This window comes from Anticarsia gemmatalis, chromosome 2, assembly GCF_050436995.1.
Source record: "Anticarsia gemmatalis isolate Benzon Research Colony breed Stoneville strain chromosome 2, ilAntGemm2 primary, whole genome shotgun sequence".
Taxonomy (NCBI): domain Eukaryota; kingdom Metazoa; phylum Arthropoda; class Insecta; order Lepidoptera; family Erebidae; genus Anticarsia; species Anticarsia gemmatalis.
The window spans coordinates 7,102,365-7,129,759 of record NC_134746.1 but is presented as its reverse complement, the minus strand read 5'-3'; the positions used below and the strand labels follow the sequence as shown (position 1 = coordinate 7,129,759).

The 27,395-nt window shown below is 36.7% G+C and overlaps 2 protein-coding genes across 8 annotated transcripts; one reads left to right on the top strand and one right to left on the bottom strand.

The window, feature by feature from the left end:
* Positions 1-322: 322 nt before the first annotated feature.
* LOC142982147 (MYND-type zinc finger-containing chromatin reader Zmynd8-like) lies at positions 323-16,763 on the bottom strand. Of its 7 annotated transcripts, none has more exons than XM_076128514.1 (22): positions 16,678-16,763; positions 15,105-16,334; positions 14,149-14,381; positions 13,597-13,681; positions 11,339-11,519; positions 10,790-10,960; positions 10,322-10,497; positions 10,056-10,166; positions 9,543-9,664; positions 9,267-9,386; positions 7,427-9,117; positions 7,055-7,299; positions 6,784-6,969; positions 6,357-6,488; positions 5,967-6,111; positions 5,535-5,658; positions 5,111-5,231; positions 4,750-4,818; positions 4,389-4,506; positions 3,892-3,998; positions 3,330-3,371; positions 323-2,734 (listed from the first exon to the last, which is right to left on the bottom strand). In XM_076128514.1, the coding sequence occupies exons 2-22, from the start codon at positions 16,329-16,331 to the stop codon at positions 2,600-2,602; spliced, it is 5,541 nt and encodes a 1,846-aa protein (XP_075984629.1). In that variant the 5' UTR covers positions 16,332-16,334; positions 16,678-16,763; the 3' UTR covers positions 323-2,599. The 7 variants fall into 7 exon arrangements, with proteins under 7 accessions (XP_075984629.1, XP_075984621.1, XP_075984657.1 ...); XM_076128506.1 differs by having other exon boundaries at positions 16,543-16,736; XM_076128542.1 differs by having other exon boundaries at positions 323-2,670; positions 16,543-16,736.
* A 389-nt stretch (positions 16,764-17,152) lies between these two features.
* LOC142982141 (myotubularin-related protein 9) lies at positions 17,153-26,447 on the top strand. Its single transcript, XM_076128492.1, has 10 exons — positions 17,153-17,372; positions 17,846-18,099; positions 18,402-18,600; positions 19,067-19,223; positions 19,498-19,611; positions 20,055-20,176; positions 20,436-20,542; positions 20,862-21,079; positions 21,512-21,694; positions 22,198-26,447. The coding sequence occupies exons 1-10, from the start codon at positions 17,226-17,228 to the stop codon at positions 22,362-22,364; spliced, it is 1,668 nt and encodes a 555-aa protein (XP_075984607.1). The 5' UTR covers positions 17,153-17,225; the 3' UTR covers positions 22,365-26,447.
* The last annotated feature ends 948 nt before the right edge of the window (positions 26,448-27,395 follow it).

Genomic DNA, 27,395 nt, shown 5'->3' with positions numbered 1-27,395 from the left:
GATTGTAACCTACCCACCTATCTTTATTTTCAAACGAGTCAATACAATTCTGTAATCAATTCCTTTCTTTCAATTCGAAATGAGCGTAACCGAGATATTTCCTCGCGAGGCTGCTCGATCAGTCGGGAACCGGCTTCTTACTAAACCTGGTTTGGTCAGATACTGGCTCCTTATTTTGCTTAAAAAACTGAAGCTCTATAATAACTTTGTAACAAATTGCTTAGTGAAATAGTCAGACCATCGTTAAATTCAAAAATTACCGGCATGTCAAAGACATATTCTCAAATTACGAGGACAACTATAACAGAATGAAAGGCAATCACACAGTTTTAAGTTTCATTGTTTATTTATTAAATGAAACAAACATTTTGTAGGTACCATATGTACTACAAGCTCTTATTATTAATGTAATGTTACTATTTACAATCGAAAAATCATTTGACATCCATTACATTCAAGTAGTTGCTTCTCCCGTTCACAAAATATAGCTTTTACATTATTGTAACACGGTGGACCAATATAAAACGTTTTTGCATTTATTTGAATATTCACTTAACCCAACATACTAAGCGTACATAAAATATATAAATAACCGCATTTAGGTCTCTCCTAAAATATGAATGTGGTCACTTTTTCAATAAATCATTCAAGACAAGACACATGTAGACAGTTTGAAATATTCAAAATGTAGCATAACATGGTATTCTCGAATATACAAGGAGATAAAACCGTAGCAGTTGTGAGACGCGGTTGTATTCAACAAACAGACGATGCTTATGTTCACCACTCGGGATAATCATTTCAAGGTAACAAATTATCAATTCGTACCAGTTATCGTATGTTATTACATCATTTACCAGGATAAATAAGGTATAAATGATGTATTATAGTTTTACCAAATCACTACAACTGACCCACTCAGCATTTATTAATGCGTCAGCACGCTCAAAGTTAGCACAATTGTATATACAAACACAAAAGAAGGCATCACCTTATACGAACAATAAAAATCTAACGTCAGCAGCTGGGAAGAACATAACTGTTCATTATAATAAACTTAATATTAGCAGTCTTAAAATTATTATACATCGTATGTTGTCTATGATCAATGATCATTGTTTTAATTCCAATTACACATAATTTGAGCAAGAGCGTCCTGTACCAGCAAAACTGAACAAAATGCCACAGGTACATACATAATATTTAATGCATCGAATGAGTGGATTATAATTTAAAAAAAAAAATCTCTGCCCTGTGGTACACGTTCTTAGCTAGCTCTTTATAACAATCTTGGGATTGTAAGACTATTGAGGCCTTCTGAATAATAGGCGTCGGTATCGTACCTCGTACTTGCATTGTTATTTATGATGGTTTTCAAGCTTTTCGATTTGCTATAGGTCCATATTATACATAGGGTAGCGGAAAACAAAAAAACACCGTGATGATTTAACAAAGTGCATGACGCAACCAGGGTCGCGCGAGACAATGTTTAAGACAGAAAGGTGAATATTGTTGTCTTGAAATCCAACAGTATTTACAGAGAACGCTGATTCATAAACATTAATAACACTTATGTTCAATTAACATGCTCCGTTGACAAAGCATTCACCAAGTTTGACTTGTCATTTCACAGACCTTTGTAACTCGACTACAACCATTAAATTACGTGTTATCATTTAATTTTTAAAATATTGATCATAATCATGACGACTTACCAATCGTAATTTAACACATTCATTCATTTACAATATTTACACCTAATATAGGAACGAAAATAATTGAAGAACCGATCAAGACATTTTGGCGTCAAATAAAAAGCTAGATTTAAATGCCACAAACGTATTGGTATTTTGTTACAAATGACTATCACTTCGTAAAATTAAAAACAAAAATGATAAGTTTAATCAAACTTCTCGAACAATGTTTTAAAGGAATAAAGTGAGATTTGTAACAAAACTCGTACCAATATCACAATAATTAAACGAAAATAAACAATACAACCAAGATTAACTCCTGGTTTTTATGAAATGAATCAATATAACATTTTATTGATCATGATATTGAATCATGGATTTTAAGGAGACTAGCTCAAATATAATTTTATATATAGTGTAAGTGAAAACACTACATTATCGTAAAATCACTTATTTACATTTTCATTTAAATATCTATCAACACCAAAAGAGTACTTCTAGCCGATGACTAATTAAAAATTCTTCAATCTGTCACTACATACTTAATAATTCTATTATGAACGTCGAAAGTAAAGAGTATTTGAAGTCAACGAAAATATGCTCCTATCAACACTGTTTGTAGTAATAGTATATTGTACACTATTATACACTTGTTACGGTAATCCGTATTTAGTAAGTTATGTTACACAATCTCCCATTTTCGATTTTTTAATAAGGCGGTACTGATAATTAACTATTACTATACGGTTATTCGGACCTGCATTAAATTTCTATGGGGGTACGAAACATAAAATCACGTAACTAAAGAGTTTATGGGAACATAACGCACTTGTATGAATTCGTCGGGCTTACACAGTTATTATAGAGTCTTGGTACAATGGGCTGGGGTCATCGGCCTCATGGCCTCATGTATAGTATTGGATGGTGTGCGTTCGCCGCGCTGGAGTCACCACTGCCGAACTGTTGGAACCGCCACCTACAATCAAATATCCGCCTGAAGACACCACTTTTTTATTCGCATTTTCCTCGCTATTCATTATCTAAAAAACAGAAATATAAATAAAATTATTAAAAAAATAAACATATTATTCATGTAAAGTTGTGAGCAAGTCGCTTGTTTTGAGAGAAACATGTACTACGAGTATCCTTTACCAATTACAACTTAACATCAAAAGTATACAAACTAACAACAAAAAACACAATACTCATGCAAATTTCAAGTCCTATGTTCTTACTGATTTTCTACATCTACCCTACATCTAAATCTAGTTACATCAAAACAGTTTAACAAGTCTTGCCATACAAAGAGCAGCGCAAAAACTTTGCATTATTCTGTACTATTAGTATGGATTTTAACGAGACATCAGACACTAAATGCCGGTAAAAATCTATGTAAACTGTCAATTGTTTCATCAGTTCAAACTAAACAGTACATTCGTGTTTATTCCTCTAACCCCCGATTTCTGAGGTACATTTAGCGGTAGTTTATCTATTCAATAGCGTTTTAGCTCATATAAAAATGATAGTTTGAATAGATAAACTACCGCTAAATGTGGCTCAGAAACCGGGCACAAGTGAAATATATATCGACTAATGTATCTCGCTAATACGACCAAGTGCAGAAGTATTACTTACTGCAACGGGAGCAAGCGTCGTGGGAGGCAGCACTACCGGACGCTGCATGTGACATACAGTGGTCTCGTCAGATAATATACTCAGTAGCAATATAGAGAAATGTGAAACAGTAGTTAATCAGTAACGAACACACATTACTACCATAGATACTAAACAATCATTAACAGAAAATCGATGTTATTAGCGCAACAGCAGAAACAAACTTTACATAAATAAATGCATAACAAAAGTTTTAAGTAAAGAAAGACACTTCCCACCATTGCGATTGGTACCCATAACATCCCGCCTGTGTGTTGGCAGAGGTGTATAAAATAATCCCGGGTTTCGCTATTAACAATTTTAGTCCCATGAACATGGGGCGAGCCTATTGCCATATACTGGACTCGTTATCAAACTCCGGAGTATTACGGAAAATAATCTAATATAGATTAGAAAATACCAATAGCACTTCATCCGGGATTTGAACCTAGGACCTCGTGGTCAGCACTCGGATACACACCCAACCGCGCCACAGGTAGCCATTTCAGACATCAAAGAATTCATATTATCTACAACTACGTACTTGTTTGTTGAGTATGATGGGCGATATGTTCTGCGCGGGCGCATTCGTTTTATACGTGCCCACGCACTTCATCGTCTGGTTGCCGCTCGGGTCTTCCACCATGCTTACTGGAATTACAAGTACCTGTGTTTACAATTCACATAACGTTTTTGGTTGTTACCTTATATTAGATTTCTTACATGATTACAATAGGCTGGACGAGACAAGAATGCGAGTCACTCACGATAGATTAGCAATCTGTATGAATACGTACTATGCGTCACAACAACGTTGAGTTATGGCATCAGGTAGTAGCAACTACTCGGCTCTACCTTACTTACCTACTAAAATACAACGAACGACTGTTACACTATTGATTTACGCAAATAATATATCTACGCTTCATTAAATCTACGAAAATACATGTTTACATATAAAAACGTAACTAAAACTAATTACTTTGCAACCTACGCGACCTGCGCAATGCCTGTATTATGAGAATTAGTATTTCCTTGTACCTATAATGGCGTTTTTCTGAGTGCTGGAAGCGTTAGTTGAGTCTTGAGCGAAGACGCGGGTGGGAGCCAACTTGCCGCCGACCGTCAGGGCCGGCGCGGATGAGTTTTTCTGTAACACCAATACACCCCAACTGTATAATAAATATGTGTGCATTTTGTAAATAAAATAAACTTGTTTATCTTACATGAATAGGTGAGAATATGATTTATATGAGTGAAATTATTCTTCCGTGACATATACATATGAAGGATTCCACATAGTGAAAGATAAATAACTTGTAAATGAAGATAAAGGAAATGTAACGGATATGAGTGTGATGACTGTTAAAAAAATGTGAGTGAGTAGTTTATTAAAACTCACTGGCATATCAGGTTGTGGCTGTAGTCGACTCTCAGGTGGGGACGGCGGTTCACCGTTGTTACTGCCCTCCTGTGTATCGACACACTTAGTTAATAATGTTATAATAAAATATGTAATGCATCTTATCAACTTTAGAAGAAAAAAATCAGAGTCAAATCTTTGTTCATACTAAGGCAAGATAAATACGGTCGCGTACGCAGGTTTAGTGCACTGTCGTGTGCGTATAACATAGAAAAAACAAGCGCGCATGTCAGACACGATGTGTAGCGTTACAGCGAACATCGTGTATATTCGATCGATGTAAGCTAGTGTGGAAAGAAAGTAAGCCAAATCTGTATGGGTGTCAATGGGTGTACGTTACCTGTCTTTGTTGCGTGCACATGTTAAAGTGTTGCGACCAGTGCGCGCGCTGACACGGATAGTCGCAGTACGACGTGTTCCAACAACAATAGAACTGAGCCTCCTGACTGCAGTTCGCACACCTGTCACAAATAATTTATATCATAGAAAAAATTACAACCGTTTACAAAAATAAGATACTTACGGAATAAATTGTTACCAAATTTTGTAGTTTTCTACGCAAAAATAAAGGAACATTTACGATCAGGTACATTTGAGGCAAATATAGGACATGGAATCGATAGTCATATTTTTTGTTTTATGTTTTTTGAAATCACCCATGAATTACCTAAAGAAAATTTTATAATATTATCGAAATGTACAAAGTTGAGAAAATAACACATGAAAATATGCTTTCGGGCGTAAATAGTGTAGTGTATACTGACCACTGCTTAGCCTTGGCAGCTTTGACAGCAGCCTCGAGCTCCACCTGCGCCGAGCGCCGCGCCTCCGCCACCGCGCGGAGCTTCTCCTTCTCGAACAACGCGCGCATCTCAGCCATCGTTAACTCTGAAATTAAGCATACTTTTTTATAGTTTGAAGATACTAAACAAGAACTAGAATTTAACAGTATTTTAATTTGCTTGTGACAAACATTGAGACAAAAGCTTGAATTCCTAAAAAATAGTTTAACGCACTTCTTCAGGGCATGTCTATTCATGACGGCAGTCCCCAACCCGCACTTGGCGTGGTGGACTCACGGCCTAACCTCTTCATCGTTCGTGACCGTTGTCCAGCAGACATTCGTGGAAAAAGTTACTTGTAAGTAATCTTTGGTAAAAATAATGTAAAAGACGAAAAATAAAGGCGTAAAGTACCATGATTATGTCTGATTTCTTCAATCTCAGCTTGGTGTTTCCACTTGGCCTGCTCGAGCTGTAGCCTCGCTGTGGTGAGCTGCGTCGCCGGCTCGTCTAACTTCTCCAGCGAGTCTTCTAGCAGTGTGCGGAAGAAATCTGTTAACTGAACATCAAATGGGCATTATTGTGAATGTTCATATGGTTTCCAGGTGTAGGTAGTTAAGTTGGTAAGCTGATGTAATTTTCCTAAAAGTGTTTTGTACGTAATAGTCAACTTTTTGGGGACTGGTATCACGTAAATCTAGTCAATAGCAGTAACAGTAAACGTATATCTTTTCAGCGATATCGAGCGAATGATATCAAACACTAAAAACATGTTCTAAAGAATAGAAAGCAGTTTAAAGTTACCTTTACGGCGTTCTGGTTGAGTTTAGCCGTGAGAGGGCCCGCAGTGGAGGGAGTCGGCATGGTGCCGATCGGTGTGTTCACGTCCAACGGGTTGAGTAGCACCGTCGTCGGCCGCTGCTGAAGTCGGGGGGGCTAAGCAAGTTCAAAACCTTTAGCACTAATACATTTATATAGACTTTTGGATATATGAGTATTGGACTACCTCAATCATAAAAAACTGTGTTTGCTCAGATTAATAATAAACCTCATACTTTATTTTTTTAAACATTTAGTTAGTCGGATATTGTTATGTTAAAAAAAGAAAATTAACCAATCATTATCATCATTATTTGGCTGTTTAGATCCTTTTCAGGGTCATCATCATCATCTTCTTTAATGTTGTCACAAGATAAACCACCAAAAGCGGCTAACAAATTATTACAAGTACCTCTCCAGGTGCACTGGTGTCGCCAGGTGTCCTGGCGGCGGGCGGCTGCAGCGTGACGGCTGGCGTCGGGACGATGGCGCCCGACGCCACCGTCGCCGGCGAGGCCACGCCGCCCGCCAGCGGGACTATCGTCGTGTTGTTCGTACGATCCGTTAAACCGTTTAGTATGGGCGGTGATGGAGAGTTCTGCGTACAAAAAGCAATGTATTAGTATATTATTTCAAAGAAAATGCGATTGTTATTTTATCGAATAATATTAGTCGGTACATACTTCAATAGCGCCGACGGACATGACGGGCTGGAAGCTGAACATCCATTGCCCATTGACGGAGGTCATGAGCGGCACAGTGTGCACGGCAGCCGGCACCTGTCCCAGCGCCGCCACGGTCGCGATGGACGTGGCCGCCGTCGTCACCGTCGACGTCACCGACGAGCTGGCGTGCGACGTGAGCGTGTGCGTCGACACCGACGACACTTGCATCACTGGCGTCGTTACTGTGTTCACTTGACTGTTCGCTGTAATAAGTTACGAATACAATAAGTCTTTGTCAAGTAGTATAACTGGAGATGTTTATTGAACATAATTTAACGTAGCATGTTGTGTATTAAACATCAGCAAAAAAAAGAAAGAATCAAAACTCACCAACTGTGGTTGTAGCTACTGTTTGGTTCGGTTTGTTGGGTGTTTGTGTTGTCTGTACAGGTGTTTGTACTGTCTGTTTAGCTACTGGGGGAGGGCACGTGTTCCCGGTGACCACTCGCGGCGGTCTGACCGGCGCCTGCGTCATCGGCGGCTGTATAGGAATGTACACCATTGAGTTTTTACTATTCAGCTGCCCGTCCTCCGGCTTCTTAGGCTGTGGAAACGTCTTCTTCGCTCTAGGCCTCACTTCAGCTGATTTAGCCGGCGGTTTCTTAGAATTGAGAGGAGTTACTAGCACTTTGTTTATGCGCACTTCCCTCAAGTTACTGGTAGGGGTGGGAGGTGGATTGACCGGCCTCAATCTAAACGCGTTCATAAGATTCAGTTTCTCCACTTGTCGGTCAGCGTCGTCTACGTCAATCGGTTCCGATTTAATTTCTACTTGAACATCATCTTTTTTATTATTATTAGGGGATCTCTCCGGTGAGGTCATTCTCGCGAATGCTCGCACTCCAACTCGACCTACGTGTGATTCCGCATCACTTCGTAGTTTCTGCAATTTGGAAGTTGCATCTTTCATATTTCTAACACTATCTGTACTCGTCGGGGTGAATATACAGTCAGAGTTGGCCGCTATCGTTACTTCAGTGGATTTCGCACTGGTTGTAACTTTGGTACTTGTAGTGGGTGTGTTTTGAGCTACGGTGGATAGACTTCGAACACAACTGATTGTGGGGAGACATTGGGTATGGCTTGATAATATTACTGTCTTATTTTCACGTGCGAGCACTGCTAAAGTTTTGTCTTCGTCGAATTGTAGGCGATCCTTTACTGATTTTGTACTTTCTGTACTAGGTTTATCTTTTTTAGTTGTTTCTGCATCTTTATTAGTAGTTTCTTTAGGTTTTTCTTTACTTGTTGTAGGCGTTTCTTTTTGTTTATCTTTGCTTGTATTGCCTTCTTTGCCTTTATCTTTGCTAGTACTTGGTTCAGCAACTTTATCAGTTTTCTTCTCAATAGAATATCTTCTAGGTCTATCACTTTTAGGTGTGTTTGACGACGATCTGTTGTTCCTAGAATTACGTCGTTTCTCACCTTTCGCTATTTTCTCTTCTCTGGGTGTTTTATCGCCTGCTTTGTCAGTTCTTGAAGGCTTTTGTCTTAAATTAATATTTTTTTCACTATCTTTATTAGGGGCGATAATTTTTGCCATAGCCTCTTTGGCTGCACTAGGTCTAAGGTTATGTTTCTTATCTTTCTGTACCAAGGCTATTCTAATAGGAGTGACTCGTTGGTTTTTCTCCTTGTCCAGGTCTGACTTGGAGCTGCTGGATGGTTCATCGTCTATTATAATCTCGTCACTCGTGTCCTCACCGTCCACATCAATCTTAGTTGCTTCAGTCTCTGGTTTATTCTCAATCTCTTTGCTGCTGCTTGGTTTCTGTTCGTCGGGTTTTTTCTTTTCTGTCTCTTGTTTATTGTCATTCTTCCTTCGTTTTGCTTCAGGGATAGGAGTACTTTCCATAATGGTAATAACGGCTTCCTCGAGCTCCGAGCGCCGTCGTTTTCTAGACGTTTCACCATTCTTGTTAGACTGTGCAGGTGTCTCGACTGTAGTCTTGGTTGTATTTATTTGCGCCACTATCTCGTTTACTTTGTTACTAATGTCAACATCCATACTATTATTCTCTCTGCAACGACAAAACCCAATTTTTAACCATATAGATTAGTAAAAGTAAAATAAGAGACAATTATGTTAAAAATTACATAAAAACTCTGAAAACTTCAAAGTTATTATTTGAATAAAATGATCTGAGTATTATAAATAGTGAATACTTACGTTTTCTCCACGGTTAACTCCTCGTCAACTCTCGCAATTTCTGCGCCATCGGCCATCTTCCTCGCCGCCACTGGTGTTGCCTGTTCATGTTCTTGTGTATCTTCGATTTCACTGATTTCTCTGAGAAAATGAAGCATATTAGCCGTAAAGCCATCACTCAACGCTTTAACTAAATATTATTAATGTATCCAAACAATTTAGATTGTTTCTATGTTCGGATATACTACAATATTTTAGGGGCTAGTTTAAACAGTTTGAATATAAAATAATACTCACCCGTCGTTCATTGAACCTTTGGAGCTTTTAGAGTTGGACCTGCTCTTTCCTTTAGCTGCCGAGGGCGACGGGTTTGGTTTATCCTTCACAGGCGTCCTCACTTCACCCTCAAACGATGGTATCTGTGTAGGAACAAATAAAAACTGAAATATTGACATAATATCAAGTTTAAGGTTTTTGAGCGCAAAGGCGTAGGCAGGGGTGCATGAAATACACCCCTGCCTACGTTTTGCGTTCAACAAGCTAAATACCAGACGCATTACCTAACTCCGGTTTATAATTAAGAAATATTCTTATATGAAATAGAAAAGACTAGCAGCTCTGCCCGGCCAGAACCCGGGGGCAATAAAAATACTGTTGTGTGTTGACATCCCATTACTATTCTACTATGTTCGCCCTTTTGTAGGGGGTTATGATTAAAGGCATTTGAAAAAAAAAATGTATCAACAATACGAATTGCTGTAATAGAAGTGATAAGGATATGAATACCTAATTAGTTTCGGTTTGCCTTACCATCATTTTGAGTTGTTCATTCAGTTTACTGGGATCGAATTGTGTTTTGAAAGGCGGGTACACGAACTTGCCGTACTTTCTTGATATATTGCGAATATGTTGTTCAGCTTCCTGCAACATATAGAACAAGTCACTTAATTTATAGTACCACACACATATTTTATAACATAATACTTCTTCTTAACCCATAACAAAAGTAACCACAACGTATTAATGTGCAACCAAAATCTTAAAACAAAAACAAAAAAAAATGGTTTGTTACCCACCTGCATACTATCAATAATGTCCTGCCGCTTAGTTCTGAAGTTATTAGGGTCCTTCTCGGAGTAAAGGAAGCAGTCTTTAGCGGGCACCCAGGCGCGGTCGTGTGCGCCGAAAAATCGCACGTCTACGTGACCGGCGCCACTCACTGACATACCTTTTGCTGGCCAGTACGGAAATCCTACAATATAAACCAATTTTATGTCATTTTAAGAGAGAAGAAAACAAATCTTTATATTAATTGTGTACCAAATGTTTAGTTACGTCGAAAATCGGTAGCTATTATGTATTGGTAGACAATGTTGATGTTAAAACAGTATAGTAAGGTTAAGTCATGATAAACTGGCATGACATAAATGTCGATAATAAATTATAGTGACGTATAATATAGACTATATCACAATTCAGCACTGTCTGACAAGTTAAGGATTGAAGAGTAATATTTATATGTCGTCAATTCGAATGGATCGAACCTTTAAGTTTAGCCCAGAGAAGTATATGCGGCGTGGAGCAGACGTCGGTGAACCAGGTGGGGCGGCGGGCGTGGGCCGCGGCGTAGCACTCTGGGCACGCCTCGATCTCGCCCATCTCCGCGCGGCTCGAGCGGACCAGCGCGCGCGCACCACCCGTCAACTTTGACTGCACTGTGGGACAATACGTACCAGTTATTAGTAGTTACTATCAAAGACAATGGCCGCCTTTCCACTCACACTCTATCGCGCATGATACAACAATCGCGCGTGAGAAAGGAAAGAGCGGTGCGCCGCGCTTTTCTGTCAAGCCCGTGAAGAAAATCGCGAGGGAAGAGCGCGCCGTCTTTTCCGTGCGTAATCCTGTACGATCCTAAGAACGCGCGATAAAGCGTGTGTGTAAAGGCTACTAATGCGATTCAGCAAAAAAGGCTTTGAGCTCATCACTTTGACAATTATCTGGTATTTCTACTTCTAAACACTAAAGCAGAAGTGTTTAGCGTTCCCAAATTGCGATACGCAGTCCATATATTAGTAAAGTCAAATACTAACATGTATTAAATATGATGCTATTGTGCAGTATCCACTGCACGTCGGCCTGGAACGCCTCCGTGCTGCCATACAGTCCCTCGTCGATGTTCGCCTGCATCAGCGATAGGTCCATCGGGTGTACCACGTATCTATCGTAGTCTGGGAATGCCGTGCGGTCTACCGGCTGCATAAACGGCTCCACCTGAAATGTATGGAGAAGATAGATGTTATTCTATATTTTTTCAACAATCTGAAAGTGCAAACCGATCGTAATACCTTTGATTCTATTCAATATGCCTCATATTATAATTACTGACTGTTTTCCAATCTATCCATGTATCCAATCATCACAAATCCTTAATTTATCACGCCGTCCATAGTGAAAATCGTGTGAAAATGTGATCTTGTCTTCGACGCATACAGTCAGACAAACACAGTGGAAGAGTTTATACTCTGGTGACTTTACGCTTACTTTACATTTTAGCAAAGGGAGTCAATAAACTAATGACAACAAAATAAATATATTTTTAGCAATGACGTTTTAAGAGGTGTGGTGCGAGGTATTTTATAGTTCATTCACTTTTATTCATATATGAACATGAACATAATAATGAGATTTATTGTAATCGTACTATGAATGTAGGTCAAGAAATAAAAACAACTAGTCAACGCTACAGAAAGAAACTTGAGTAAAAAAATAGTGAAGCACTAGCTATAAACTTGAAGACTTTGATAAGCTCGAGACTTACATTTGTTTACTTCGATACTTGCATCAAGAATAGTTAACTGCATATCTTATAAAAACCTTATGATAAGTGTTTTTTGAGTATGCATTTCGCGTATTTATGATTCGTACAAAGTAAATTTTACATACCAAAGTACTGATACTCTTCCTCCTACATAACTAAATTGTATGTAGGTATTTTTTTGTAATACCATTTTATAATAGCTACGAGTCGCAAGCATTGTTTACATTTTACAGTATTTTTGTAAACACATTGACTAATGAACGCAAGTCAATTAAAATTGAAGGATAAAAGTACACACTGCAAGATTTATGTATAGGTAAGCAGGTACTCTTAGCATAGAATAATACTTTGCTTTCTGCGTATATTCGTCGTCGTTGTGCATCTATATCCAGGCAACGCATTTAGAATTCCTCAGAAGCGCTGCCGCAAATACAATATCGATGTAAAAGGTGCATCGTGATACGTTTTCGTATGCAAATTATTCAATGCGAGAACTCTAATCACATTATACAATCTTGTTTCAAATCTTTTGTTAGACAAACATGTCTTTAGTATTTTAATGTTAAGAGTAAAACAGAGTACTCGGCTGACCTATTCTGAGTGTAAACAGCAAAATAATCATAATTTCTGCTAATAGAAAACCATGACAAAATGACGAATCAAGAAAAATGCAACACACATAGGCACGGCGATACATACACAATACACACGCACACGTTTATTATTAGCGCAGTAAGAGCGAGACAGACGCGTCGTTATTGATTGGTTGTGTGCGAGAGAGATAGGGGATGTAGCAACATGGGGACCGCGCAGCTACGTAGATAAGTGGCAAGGTCATTTCACCGAGACGCCCGAGCCCCGCTCGGCGCAGCGTCGTCCGCTTCATACATGCTATTCATGCTAATGTCTGTCGGTTTATACGTTGATCCGGTGAAAGTCCGCGTTATTTTATAACAAAGATAACTACGTTGAAATTGTTATTGTGGAAGCATGACTAGAATATCTACCTCGGTTTACTGATTTAAAACTAGTTCCTTTGATGTAGACATGTCTATTGCGATAACATGTTACTTGCTTTCTTTTATTTACATATCATTGAGTCCATAGTCCATGCCATTAGAGATTTAGGCATGATTCACTATATTTACACGGCTTTATTTATTACATATACCTACCTATACCGATTCGTATATTATGAAAAAATTGTCGCAAATTAGCCAATCACCATGTACCTACTTCAATTTCGCATGAAACATAATTCTAGAATATCAATTATTATGTAGTAATTTGGTCTGATTGTAATTGATATCGATTTCAATGTTTGTTCAGTCTCCCGCGGAGCGTAACCTTAGCAATACGCCAATAGAATAAAAATATAATTCGTTATAGTTCGAAATTCTCCTACACAGTAGGAATAACCTTACAAATGAACATTAATGTGACCTTTATGTATAAATTAGTCTTTACGTAATACAAGCGCTAGGTAAATAGATGCACAAGGAGCATGTAGGCAGTAATAAAACGAATTACCCCATTGAGGTCCATCATGCGCTCCAGGGCGTGTTTGAGCAGATCACACAGCATGCCCAGCGAGATCTTCTTCATGGCTGGTGATCTGAAAACAAACACAACACATCAACTCACTGCTAATAAAAAACCGAAGGAAGAACTTCCTGTTCTTTATAAAATGCTTTAGTTATATTTCGGACAGTACTAACGAAATAATTGCTTGACCAATAAGAATGACGGAAATTCAATATGCTTATCATAAGAAATATGTTATTTATCAGTTTTATAATATATTGTTGTTTAGCAAGTTCAAAATAAATTTATTTTTGCTTAGCCTTTATATGGAAATGATGTAAATTACTTTATTATGTGGGGTTGTAATTAAGCATAATAGTATTAAATCTACAGCATTGTACACTAATGATAAATCAATATAAGAACAACTCTCTATGTTGTAAAAGACATGAATTAGTCCTTAGTTATACCAAAATATATATGAATGTAGCATGCTATATGCCTACTCTGATTGATTATTATTATAAATACAATGATTTATACAAAGCTTATATTTACCTAGTCTCTGAGCTCTCAGCCTGCAGCACAATCATACATTCAGGACAGACCCAGCTCTTTTCTGCATTTATCTTGTTTCTCTCATTACTACTCAGACATTTATAGTGGAAGGACCGCGGGCAGACTGTACAGAGCATGGGAGGGTGCACCTTATCATTGCATGCTTGCTCCACAGCCCAGTGACATCTCCAGCAGTATGGATCTGACCTCAGCTTACCAGTCTTATCTGGGACCTGATGAAAAAACCAAAGAACAATATTACTTATTGCATACATCAAGAGGGTAGGTGTTACTGGTAAAACATCATAACAAAGGTAGTCAGAATCATAAGATATCAAAAATATGGAATTAATCTCTCTTACAAGTCAAATAATCATATGCAATAATTCAACTGACCATTATGCAAATGATTTTTTAGTGCTAAAATATTGATAAAGGAATTTTATGACAAGAAGGTAGCCATTTTGTTTTGCCCACTTGTCATTCCCCCACCTACTTGCAAAAGATGCTGGCCACTTACACATGTGCAAATTGTTAAAGAGGTTTTATTGTTTACAATTTTCAATAATGCTCCTATAAATCATGGCAGTCAACAACATGTGACAGGAGTTTGAAGTTTGTATTGATACAAGTATTAAATAAAACATGATAATTTATACTGAGAAGATGCTTGTTTCATTACAATCTGGTCCACCAAATTGTATTCAACCTTAATTTTATTGTTGCATATTTTTATCTAGGGCATAAAAGTTGTTGCTAAGGATTCCAATATAACCTCTATAGAATGTTATTCACATTATTTCTAGAATTAAACCTCATTAGATTAACCATTTGGATATATTTGGGACTCCTGCAAACATATGAATACAATCCCTCAACTACTGTATTATAGGCTTATGGTACCATTTCAAGATATTGCATATTAAACATAATGAACAAGAAGAAAAATTACTCACTATAGCATCAAGTTTTTTCATTTTGGATGGACTTGGACTAGAACTTGAGTAATTTAGCTCCTTCATCACTTTATCTTTGTTGTATTTCTCCTCCTCTTCATAATCCTCATCATCTGAATCCTTCTGACCTTTACCAGTAACTGAATTCAAAAACTGTTTCACTTTACTTACAAATTCAGGGTTCTGTGACCTCATGGACCTCTTAACAGCAACTTTCTCTGACTTCTCACTACAGTTACTAATCTGGGAGTTGTTGCTGTGCCGTCTGACATGAAGCCTGTCCACATCAACTGGGCTGTTCAAACTGGTATTAGAGCTCTCCATAGTTGACCTAGACTTTCTTGTTTTACTTGTCAACTGTGTACATTCACTGATTATCTTAGATTCCTTGGCAGAATTGATTAATGATTTCAACTCTCTACTAATGCCTTTACTGTGTGATACATCAAGATTATCCTTTTCTGATAAATCAGAATTGGGTGCTGTTGTGATAACATAAATTGGGGTATCATTTGAACTCTCCGTGTCAATGGTGATATCTATAGGACTATCTGTTGATATATTTTTATTACTTGAATCGTTAATAGCATCATTGCTCTGGACCTTACCATTGACAGCACCCTTTTCTACCACTGCAATATCCTTAATTGGTGATGACACAGTGTAATTATTTGTTTGTAACTCTTTAACAGGTGTTTCATGTACAGTTTTAGACACTTCTTTGACAGGGCTATTTTCAGTTGATTTTGTCTGTACAGTCTTAGGACTATTGGTCACAGACTTTGATTTGTTATCATTATTTACTATTGCAGAATCCTTACTAGAAGAATCTGCATCTTCTATTTGTTGTGTTTGAGCAGAAAGTTCTATTTCATTATTCAGTTCCAGTTCTTTGTTTACAATCTTCTGTGATAACTCAGGCTTGCTTGGAGAGGGCACAACTTCAGCATTTGTTTTGATAGGAGATGGTATTGGAGTTTTTTGAGAGGGAACAATGTTTTCAGGTGATTTGTCAACTGGTTCAGACACTTCGTTTGTGTTCTCATCGACTGGCGCCGGTTGTTTATCGTTTTGAACAGTAGAATTCATTTCTTCTTCTCTGACTTTCTCCACTACTATAACCATTTCGACATTGCCATCTGATCCTGTCACCTCCTGGGTCTCGGGGACGTCTTCCGTGGTGGAAGATACGTCTGTCTCCATGTGGGCCTCAGTGTTCTCCTCCATCACCTGTGACAAAACAAGCACCTGGTATTTTTAGCTTGACCTTTTGTGATGTAAGAAAACGTGCCTTTTCTAACTTGACTATAAGACCAACGTCATAGCCTAACAATACACATCTAAACATTGAGGGAACCGGTCATTACCCAAGCTCAGCCAGCCTGCCAGCTACTTACATACCTACTTTCAATACAATCATACAAATACATAGGCTTACCACACGGTTTGTTATATTTTGCGCACTTATTATAAACACCACACAATATCCACTAGGGGCAATAACAGTCGTACTTTACTCATATGACTTATATTTTAATTAGCGATTGTTTTGTGATCAAAAAATATCACCGACCAACGAAAAAATCCACACATCGCCATCGCACGTACAGCTACGTTTAGTTTTTATTGGACGACAGATGGAGCTGATTGAATGAACGCTTTATGTATATCTCTTTTGCACGTTCGCTGCATCACGCTCTAGCAAATACAATAATTAATTATCCTATCTCTTTCCATCGTGTACATTTCCAAATGACTGATGGTTGCTTTGAATGAAGTTGCCGCGAGACACATTTGAATTTTTTGAATGTTACCAGTAACTAATAACAAACGAAACGTTGAGGTTTTTTTTTGTAACTTAGGCAACTCATATTTAAATTGTTGTTTACAAATTTCATATTTATTTATTTTTGTATCATATGCTCAAATAAAGCTCTATTTTATACCATTCATTAAGCTTTTGACATGTTTTCCTTGCCTATACTAAAAACGACGTTTAGCGAATGATCCACCAATCGCATGAATTAAATTATTAAACGTCAGAAATCCGTCAGAACAACTCAGATGATTATTTTCAATTCTTCCACTATTTATTTATTGTGTTTTGTGTACATTTAAATAATGGAGTTCATAGAACTTATACTTATAAATAAATTAGATGGTGTTATATTGAAGTATCCGCACCAAGAGAACGTTGACGGCACTGTATGTATCACAGGACATCACCTTATTTTGAGTTCAAGAAAAGAAGGCGTTCACGAATTATGGGTAAGATTTACGGCCATAATTTAATAAAAAAACTATAATCCTGTGTACTGATCTGCACCCTTTGCGGATAGTTTACCCCTTCTATTAAAAATATATATTTTGGGTTAGTTTATTATAAAAATACCATCAGCTGATTGTTTTCACTGTGATAAAGATAGACTTCATCAAATCAAATTAACTGCCTTATGATTGATAAGAACAAATTGCGTAAAAATACTATGTATTTACACAGCTATGGTTCAGTTTAAAATTCCATAAAAATGCTATTAGTGCTGATTAATTCAAAGCTGTTTCTACACTTACTTTGCAGTTGTTATCATTCCTTTGATATTCTCAACCACATATATAATATTTACATACATATTATCACACTTGTGATACCTGAAGGTGTAGGTATAGGAAAGGGTATGTGAAATACACCTATGCATATTATAATACTCATTTTCAATATAATTTTTTATAATTAATTGCAGCTGCTGCACAAGAACATAGACAGTATAGAAAAGAAGGAGAACAAGCCAAGCAGTGGTGTGATGCAGGGTGGCTCTCTGTTTCTCAAGTGTAAAGACCTGAGGATATTCCAACTGGATATAGCTACCACCGCCGAGCTGCACTTAGTGGCACAAACACTTGAGAACTTGTCCAGTTTACAGGATCCCAGTCTTTTTTATCCATTCTTCTATAGACATATGCATCCTATTGTTGAAAATGGATATACTTTGTATAGGTAAGTTTCATCAAGATTCTAAAGCTATTCTTTACTACCTAGTGCTGGCAGTAAGGGGTAAATCTCAACATAAGCAGGTTGTTTTTCATTTCTATGAACACGAAAATGATACATGCCAGTACTCTTTTCCACATTTTGTATCGAACCCTTATTGAGGGTGGGTTATTGATAATGTTGGTATTAGAAAGTATGGTTTTTTTGTATTTGGCCTATGTGGCAGTCTTATTAGTGAATAGTTTTTGTGATCTTTCGATAAACTTAATCTGTATCAAATATTTAGATGTTTGTTTGCTTATTTACAGCATAGAAGGAGAATTTACGAAAGTACTAGCAACGGAAGAGTGGCGCGTATCTCGCGTTAATCAGAACTTCTCAGTGTGTGGCAGCTATGGGAAAGCTGTAGTGGTACCTAAATGCATTGACGATGACACCCTTGCGGCCGCCGCTACATTTAGACAAGGCGGCAGGTTTCCTGTGCTCTCTTATAGACATAATAATGGGGTAAACAGAGACATTTAATATTTTTCTCAAATTATCCATTCAAATTGTATATTTTTTTCCTTTATCCAGCTTTGAGTTATAAGAAATAAAAGGAATATCTGAAAAGTGTAATTGTATTGTTTTACATAACTATAAATATGTTATTCATGTATGTAATTTAAACATAATGTAGGCCAATGAATCACTGAGCTAATTATGTCCATATCAGTGACATTCCAAGGATACATTTAGATAAATATTACTCTATTTTATGAGGATTAAACATGCGCAATACTTATTATGTGTAGGTATTGTTATTATTGTTAACTGCTGCAAGCAACATACACTTAATAGTATAATAATAATATGTCATTTTATTCAAATATTGCTAGACTTTCTCCTACCTAGTTCAGTTTAAAGGTCTTGCCTAATCCTGTCTGTACTATTATTTATGCAATCAATTTAACCATATTGTATGTACTTTTAGGCAGTATTGATGCGCGCCGGTCAGCCGCTGTACGGTCCGAAACACCGGCGGTGTAGACCAGACGAAGCCATACTAAACGCGGTCGTCGCGCTCGGCACTAAGGGCATTATATACGACTTGAGGAGTACCAACTCTATATCACAGCAGCAAAATAAAGGTATAACTTATACCCATACTGTACTTCATCAATTTTATTTAAATACCTACATCCGAATCACCACTTTGGTTGTCTGCAGTTATTCTGAAATGTGTGCCCTATTTCCTCTATGGCAGCCTAACATAAAAAGAAAATATACATTCTGTCACAATCATCACATCAAGTGATCAATTTTGTGCATTTGATTCCTTCTGTCAAGATTCATTATAGTATCTTTCAAGTTTATAGATAAGAAAGCAGAATCTAATCTTTCAATATTGGGTCTTTGTTTCAGGTGGTGGAACAGAAAGTAATGCAAATTATTCCCAGTGGAAAATATACAACAGAACCATGGACGAGGTTGACAATCAACAACAATTGTTAGATAGCTATTGTAAATTAATTGAAGGTAAATAGTATTAAATATGCATAAAACAAGTTTAATGTTTTAACAGTAAGTACAATTGATAGGTTTTACGAAAGCTACAAACCTAAGTCACCGACTCGACATCAAGTGTCGAGTGGCAACCAGAGACTTGATGTTGGCGACAATAAATTTCGGATGCATTTCAAAGCGGCATAATTCAACCACAAAGTGGGCTATTTCAGACCACGAATCTATCCTTAATACTATTTTATAGTTGCGGAGTAGACATTTGCACTGTGATTGGCTAATACGTAGTCCGCTCCAGTTTACTCTGCCAAGCTTCAATGGAAGCAAACACTCATACCGAGAGAAAACGTGTGAACAGCACTGTCCTTAATTGATTTGATGTCCAAATAACTGTACTGTATAAAATGGTTTAAATATTTTATACACAAAAGTTTATCAGTAGTTTCACAATGTTCTAGCGTGTAACGACCGCGAGATATCCAGTGACAAGTGGGTGTCGCGACTGGAGTCGTGCGGCTGGTCGGAGAGCGTGAGGAACTCCTTACACACAGCGTGCATCGTCGCGCAACATATACACCAGGTAACATGTTATTGTTTGCGCTGTCGCTTCATAGAAGAATGATGTGATTTCGATACATTTCGCGATAGTTATAATCGTTAATCAGCCAGACTGACTGATATGATAGTAAAAAAGTAATTGTCAATAGTCGTTGTCAACCTACCTTCGTTTCAAAAATTACAACAAACTTACAAACAAATTACAAGCTATGTATGGTGCTAATAACTGAAGTGTTTTTTACCTTTTTCGTTTAACGGCCATTTTAAAATTGTCATTACAGAAAGCAGAACCTGTGCTAGTTCATGGCACTCGCGGTGAAGACGCTACGTTACTCGTGTGCTCTCTAGTACAGATTATACTCAACCCAGACTGTAGGACTATCAGAGGGTAAGAAATTCATTACCAATATCGCTGTTAAGCTAATTTATTAACTATCGGACCGTTCACAGTTTGATATGAGGCAGTACAATTACCGTTGGTTAAAAAACACCCTTATGGAACATACATTTCATGATTACCTAATTGCTATAGATACAAATAAGTGTGTTTTATGTATACCAAAAATTTATAAATTATTAAATTGTGTCATTAGTAACCCTTACTGATGCGAATTCAACAAAACGAAACAAACATGAAAGTTACTGAATAAAATTAAACGAAACGGACATGTGAACTGTATAAAAATAAAAATCACTCCATCTCCCAGTTTGCAGGCGCTGATCGAGCGCGAGTGGGTGCAGGCGGGTCACCCGTGGGGCACGCGCGCGCGCTGCGGCCCGTACTCCACCGCGCCGCGCGCCGCGCCCACCTTCCTGCTGTTCCTCGACTGTGTGAGGCAGTTTCTCGAACAGTTTCCTTGCAGCTTCGAGTACCGACAGGCCTTCCTTATCACGCTCTTCGAACATTCTTATGCTAGTCAGTTTGGTGAGTATCTAAATTCCAAAACGATACTTTAGTTTAGCTACATTGATACAAAATAGTTAAATTCAATTTTTATTTGGCCGCGGACGAAGGGTTCCCAGAATTCTCTTAGCTCGTGTCTAAATAAAAATAGTCACGTCTCCTGCTTGCGCAAAGGCATGCAACAAAAAATCAAGGTGCTCACTACACTTTAACATAAGTACATTAAAATAAATTGAAAAGAAAATAGAGATTTATATCTTATATTATTTCTTACAAAATGTTTAGAAAAAACACCCCTCCTCTTTCTGCCGCGCTTTATTTTCGCAACTTCTCTTTTGAGATCATTGTTTTGGGGCAACGAGAAAGGTGCCCAATCATTTCGTATACTATTTGATTCAATCCAGTCTTAAAGTGTATTACACATTGTATTATACATTCTCTTACGTTCCCCAGGTACGTTCCTATGTGACAACGAGCAAGAGCGCGAGTCCCGCGGCGTGCACACGCAGACCACGAGCATCTGGTCGTGGCTCAACCAGCCCGACGAGCTGCCGCACTACATCAACCCGCTGTACGACCCCACGCCCAACGTCATCTGGCCCTCCGTCGCGCCCATGAGCTATGTTATATGGGAAGGTAAGATAAATGTACTGATAACTTAATTAAGGCTTTTTCAGTATCCATATTGGTACCTATTGCTTGTAATGTTTCTATTACCTATGTGCATCATGCACAGTGCTGCCTAGAAGCCGCGCTAATCTGTTCTTAGTAACTAGTTACATTGTCAAAGGTAAACTTAGTCACTTACTCCCGGTTTCTGAGGTACATTTAACGGGAGTTTAACGATTCAATACCGCTTAAACTCATATAAAAAAACGGTATTGAATAGATAAACTACTGCTAAATTTACTCAGAAATCGGGCACTAGTCAGTCCCAACATGTTTCACAGTTCTCCCATCTCCCGCTCTTTAATCGATATGGCAGCCCTACTATTCATATAGCTCATAGTGAAAACTTCGGTGTATGAACTGAAATATTAATTATTCGCAAAGTAAGTTTAATAGGATAAATAAATGTATTACACATATAATTGTAATGATCTGTAATTACATCTACAAAGTGACTGCTACATTTCCAGAGCTTTACCTCCGCTGGCTAGTAGAGCAGCACACAGAATACCGCGAGGAGCAGTACCGACTGATTCGCTCTCGGGAACAACAGCTACGCTCGCAGGCGCAGCAACTCCGCCGGGAGCTGTTCGACGTCGCGCACCAGTACTACGACTCACCTGGCGATGATAAGTAACAATATTATTAAGTAATTTCATAGTTGAATACATTAAGACCTCTTCCTAACCGATGTCAACGGGTTCGTAGTAGTTCGTGCACATGTACGAATCGTTAGTCAAGTCCCTGTGTATGAACTTGCATCAGTTTGTATTGCGAATATCGCGAGGAACACTCGTCTTGCGTTTTGTATGAACGGCCTAAGTCCCATATGCAACGTGACGTCAAAAACAACACTAAAAACTGTGACGCCATTCGCATTTAGACATCTAATTTATGCCACTCCTGAAAAAGGCTGTTTCCATGTCCTATTGAGACGTTATATCTATGCCACTCATAAGGAATACACCTATTTCTAAGTCCCTTTAATCTTTATCATAAAATTTTCAATGCAAAGTATTTGAATATTGTTACGGCAGTAAGCCGTTGACGTCATAATTTCAAGAAAAGATAGGTTCTGTGTTACGTTCTCAAAAGGAAGATAATGTGTCAAAACTATAATAAAACTAATAGAATCTGAAGAACAGTGTTTAGGAAATCGCTTACTTATAATAAATGCCATTGAGAGTGCTATCGATTTGTCTTATTTGGTTATATAAAAAGCCTGACTATCAACGGTACGAAATTATCAGCTCGATGCCTCTTAGTCGTTGGGAGTTCTAAAGATCTGGTTGTCGAAAATGCCGTAGAAAATAAAGGCTATAATATTAAAAATAGGCTTAATGGCCGTTTTCAAATTAGTTAGAAATTTGGATATAGTGTTTTGTCAAGCTAAAAGCAAGTGGCGAGCTTAACTTTTAAAGCAAAGACCTAAAAAATCAAGCTTTTAATAATTAAAGCTATAATATATAAACTAAAGACGATAATTAGTGTAGGAAATTGTATAATATAAGCTAAAGTAATTAGTAAAGAATATTTCCCAGTATCATGGGCTTTATGATCACTTAAATACCACCTATGGCCTAAATATAAGACCAATAAGAACACCATTGTTGAAGACAACAATTAGACGTAAAATGGGAACATATTTTGTATATAATGTAGAGTAATTATTATAAGATTATGTATATTGTATTACCATATTATAACTTATATTTTATTCTAGTTTTAACTGTGTCAAAAGCATTTAAATCACCTTAGATCTTCAAAAACATCATAAACGTTTTTGGTTTTTAAACAATGTATCTTTTTTAAATAATTATATTCAATGAAACTTGTGAAGTAATTAACCCAACAGGCTTACATCAAAACAAGTGCTTATCGAGATATTGTTACACTCCAAAATATATCTATAATAATGAATTTAATTCCCAAAAAATCTAATCAACAAATAATTCCAAGAATTGTTTAAATAATACATTCAGTAATTTTAATAATGTATTTACTGACAACTTGCTATATATACGCCATTCGTTTGTCTCCATTTTTCTAAAGCAGCCAATATTTATTTCTGACGAGAATGTTGGTCAATTGTCAATTTACATAGAACACCAATTTTGATAACACATCGGCGGATAAAAATCCTTTTGTTGTGTAAAACATTATCTGGGCCTAGAATAAAAATATAATATACAGTGTAATTAAGTAATAGTGTAATAAGACTGCGTTTTCTCTTTTTTATTGCAATATTTAATAATTTTATGAATCTTGAAATACCTACCTTTTTGATAAATATCTTGGAAGTGAAGTAACACTGTAAATAATTAAATTACAGTGTTGCCTCAAGTAATATTAATCTTATTTGACCACATTGAGGGTAATGAGAAGGCTCTCTAAAGTTGCCATTTCTTGTGTAAATAGTGGATGTGTCATAATTATAATTTACATTCCAATTAACGGCTCTCGCATAGGAGTTACTTTTTTGCAATATCGGATCGGGAAGGGAACTATAGCCAAACATATTTATCTACAAATAAAACATCTATCGAAAAACAATCTTGACGATTGATGTTGAATTGAAGTGGTAATTACGGTCTTTTAGTTAACACTAAAAAATAATCTCTATTTGATAGACTTTGTAACTCGTGTACGAGAGCCGTTTTAACCTAATTGAATCTTTTAAACTTTTACCTAACCTATTTTAAGTGTCATTTGTATATTTTTATAATTTACAATTAAAATGAAATTATGATTCATATTATGAAAGCCACAAGCTTATGAAGTGCAGGCCTATTCTATAAAACTTTGTATATATCATACGTAGGCCATTATTTAGCTCTAGTGTGTAGATTTAATTACGATTAGCTCGCTTGTTTAAATTGAAAATACATTGAGTGCATTCATAACGATACAATAATCGGTACCGAAATGTAATTATTTATTAACGTTCAATGTACTGCGAAGTGGGGCGTACAGTTGATGTATTAGAATACAAGTTTTAATAGACGTTCGATTTATTTACACTCAAGTTATAATACTTACATTTGTAGTGCGAATTTAGTGATGTTTCAAAGTGCATTGACCACTTCACTAAAGAGATGAGTCCATCAAATTCATATAAACTGCAAAAAAAATATTAAAACTCAAAGATAAATGGTCTATATTCTTCAAAGAATTACACACAATATTCTAGTTAATTTGACAATTTTATTTTACAGTGAATTTTAAAGAATTCTAACAATCTATTAATAGTCTAACAAAATGCGAAACTTTTCCTCCAAAGGGGTACAAGTTTAGGTACCTATATACAATGTAAAAAGTGTAACGTAACGGTCGAAGTGTCGTAGTCACTTGACGTGTCCGTGACGGGGTCAATGCACTTGTCTGCGCCATTTATTTCCGCTACCCCACCAACAATAAGGTTACAATTTGTCATACTCGGTGATCAGAATTATTTGGATGACATAACCATAATGCTCGTATTATTACATTATTCAGTTACTATGAAGAACTTTGCTAAATAATGTGACTCAATTATCACGATATTGTACTAATATTTTACCTAAGTATCATGACATGCTCTTATTTTGATATTTCGTTGGCGTAAAAGAGGAATTAAATGATATTTAATATGCCACCATAAAATAATCAACTATAGTAGTCCATTAGCATTGTTAAAGTGTTTTAATTCCAAAATGTTGAAAGATGTTTGTGACGTCACTTTATAGTACTAATTGCCAAAAGCTTTGTACATGATAAGCGATGATCTTTGCTGTTAAGCTACTAAAGTTTTAGCAAGATTCAGAGTTTAAAGCACTCGTACTTTACGGTATACCAAGAGTTACATCAGTATATTTCTATGAATATTGCTAATTTCAATCATCTTGAAAAATGAATAGAAAATTTAATCAGCATGCTACTGCAGCTACGCCACCGAAACGCCAGGCATTTCAATATAAAATGAGTTCGCATTCATTCCCGCATTCTAATAAAAAATAAACATGCAACGTGAAAGAGGTTATGATTGCTAAAATTGACTTTGAGTATAAATGTTCATCATGATTGCTTTAATAAGAGCTAAAGAGCTAGTGTTATATTTGTACATATTGCTGACTGGGCTACGAGAGCTTGTGTAATGTTACAATGTGATAAAACATAATATAGTTAGTTATAAACGAGCGTTTCTTGGATCTAATGAACATAATACATTTATGTACCTAATAAAACTGCCAGAAAATAACGTTAACGCTTAGTAAACTCATTTAGTACCTGATAAATGTGTGTTCTGACTATCACATAAATCTATACTAATATTATAAAGCTGAAGAGTTTGTTTGTTTGTTTGTTTGTTTGTTTGAACGCGCTAATCTCAGGAACTACTGGTCCGATATGAAAAATTCTTTCAGTGTTGGATAGCCCATTTATCGAGACAGGTTATAGGCTATATATCATCACGCTACGATCAATAGGAGCAGAGTACCAGTAAAAAAATGTTACAAAAACGGGGAAAAATTTGACCCATTCTCTCTTATGTGACGCAAGCGAAGTTGCGCGGGTCAGCTAGTAAGTTATAAGTGTCGGTACTCTTTGAGAATACTATGTGTTCAGTGTTGATAATGTAACTTAATTTATACCTAATATATTCGTACTTATTGTAAAATTATTTAATGTCAATTTGAGATGATGTGAATTTATTTGTTAGTCAATTAAATATTGCACTGCAGATTTATTGTTGTTACTTTTTGACCCTACTGCCTTAACGCTTAGTGTTTAAAGACTAGAGTGAATTCGGGATATTTCGGGATAATTCGAGAGTATACGGGCGTGCACGCATAGTGTATGGACGAGTACGTACCTACGTGTTAGTAAGGTTATATTTACAGGGCCAGAAATAACAAAAAATACACCCAGTGTTTATCTACTCCTAAGTATCGCCGTGACTCGAATAGTAAAACTATTGTTTTTAAACATCAAAAATCTTAATAAATGTTTGAAAACAGTCACACAAACGAAAAATTCCACGCTTTCTAACAAACTAAATATTCCATAGAAAAATATGAGTTACATAATGATTCTTTAATAGATTAATTATATCATGTATCATAAGACGTAATAACAAATCACTGGTATACGTGTCTACGCGGTAAAGCCCCGTACCACGTAACTACAGTAAGTACAGTGCGAATACGTAGTTACTTACACAATGACACTGACAACGAGTGGCTGTTTCCACGTAAGATATAATTATACGCAAGGATGGCTGCTGGACATTCAAATGATACGTTTTTATCTAGTGTTCGTACACACACCAACTTATGTGCATGTAATGTAGGCTGTTGTTTCATTGTAAGCGTGTAGCGGTGGTAAAATAGTTGCAAGAAGCATTATTATTAGGATTGAGATTTATACAGTTATTCCAATAATTAACCAAAAAGCATGGCAGTAGAATTCCCAATCAGTAATTCCTGGATTTGTACAAAAAAATATATTCTGTTTTAAAATGACGTTGATGAAAAGTCAAAGATTTAAAGATAATTTGCAATTTGAGAAGATGCTTACTGACAACATTTCAACTCATTATATTAATTCGCTTTTATTTAAGTTCTAAATTATATTAAATCGCTAATCGCTATCAATGACACAAAATCTCATATTGCCATTATAATGCATA

Coding starts and splice junctions, on each gene's coding strand:
- LOC142982147 (XM_076128514.1), bottom strand. CDS start 16,331: ATGGAGGAGAACACTGAGGCCCACATGGAGACAGACGTATCTTCCACC. Junction 10,498..10,789: donor TCTCTGGGCTAAACTTAAAG/GTTCGATCCATT, acceptor TTTATATTGTAG/GATTTCCGTACTGGCCAGCA. Junction 10,167..10,321: donor ACATTATTGATAGTATGCAG/GTGGGTAACAAA, acceptor TATATGTTGCAG/GAAGCTGAACAACATATTCG.
- LOC142982141 (XM_076128492.1), top strand. CDS start 17,226: ATGGAGTTCATAGAACTTATACTTATAAATAAATTAGATGGTGTTATA. Junction 17,373..17,845: donor AAGGCGTTCACGAATTATGG/GTAAGATTTACG, acceptor AATTAATTGCAG/CTGCTGCACAAGAACATAGA. Junction 18,601..19,066: donor CTTATAGACATAATAATGGG/GTAAACAGAGAC, acceptor ATGTACTTTTAG/GCAGTATTGATGCGCGCCGG.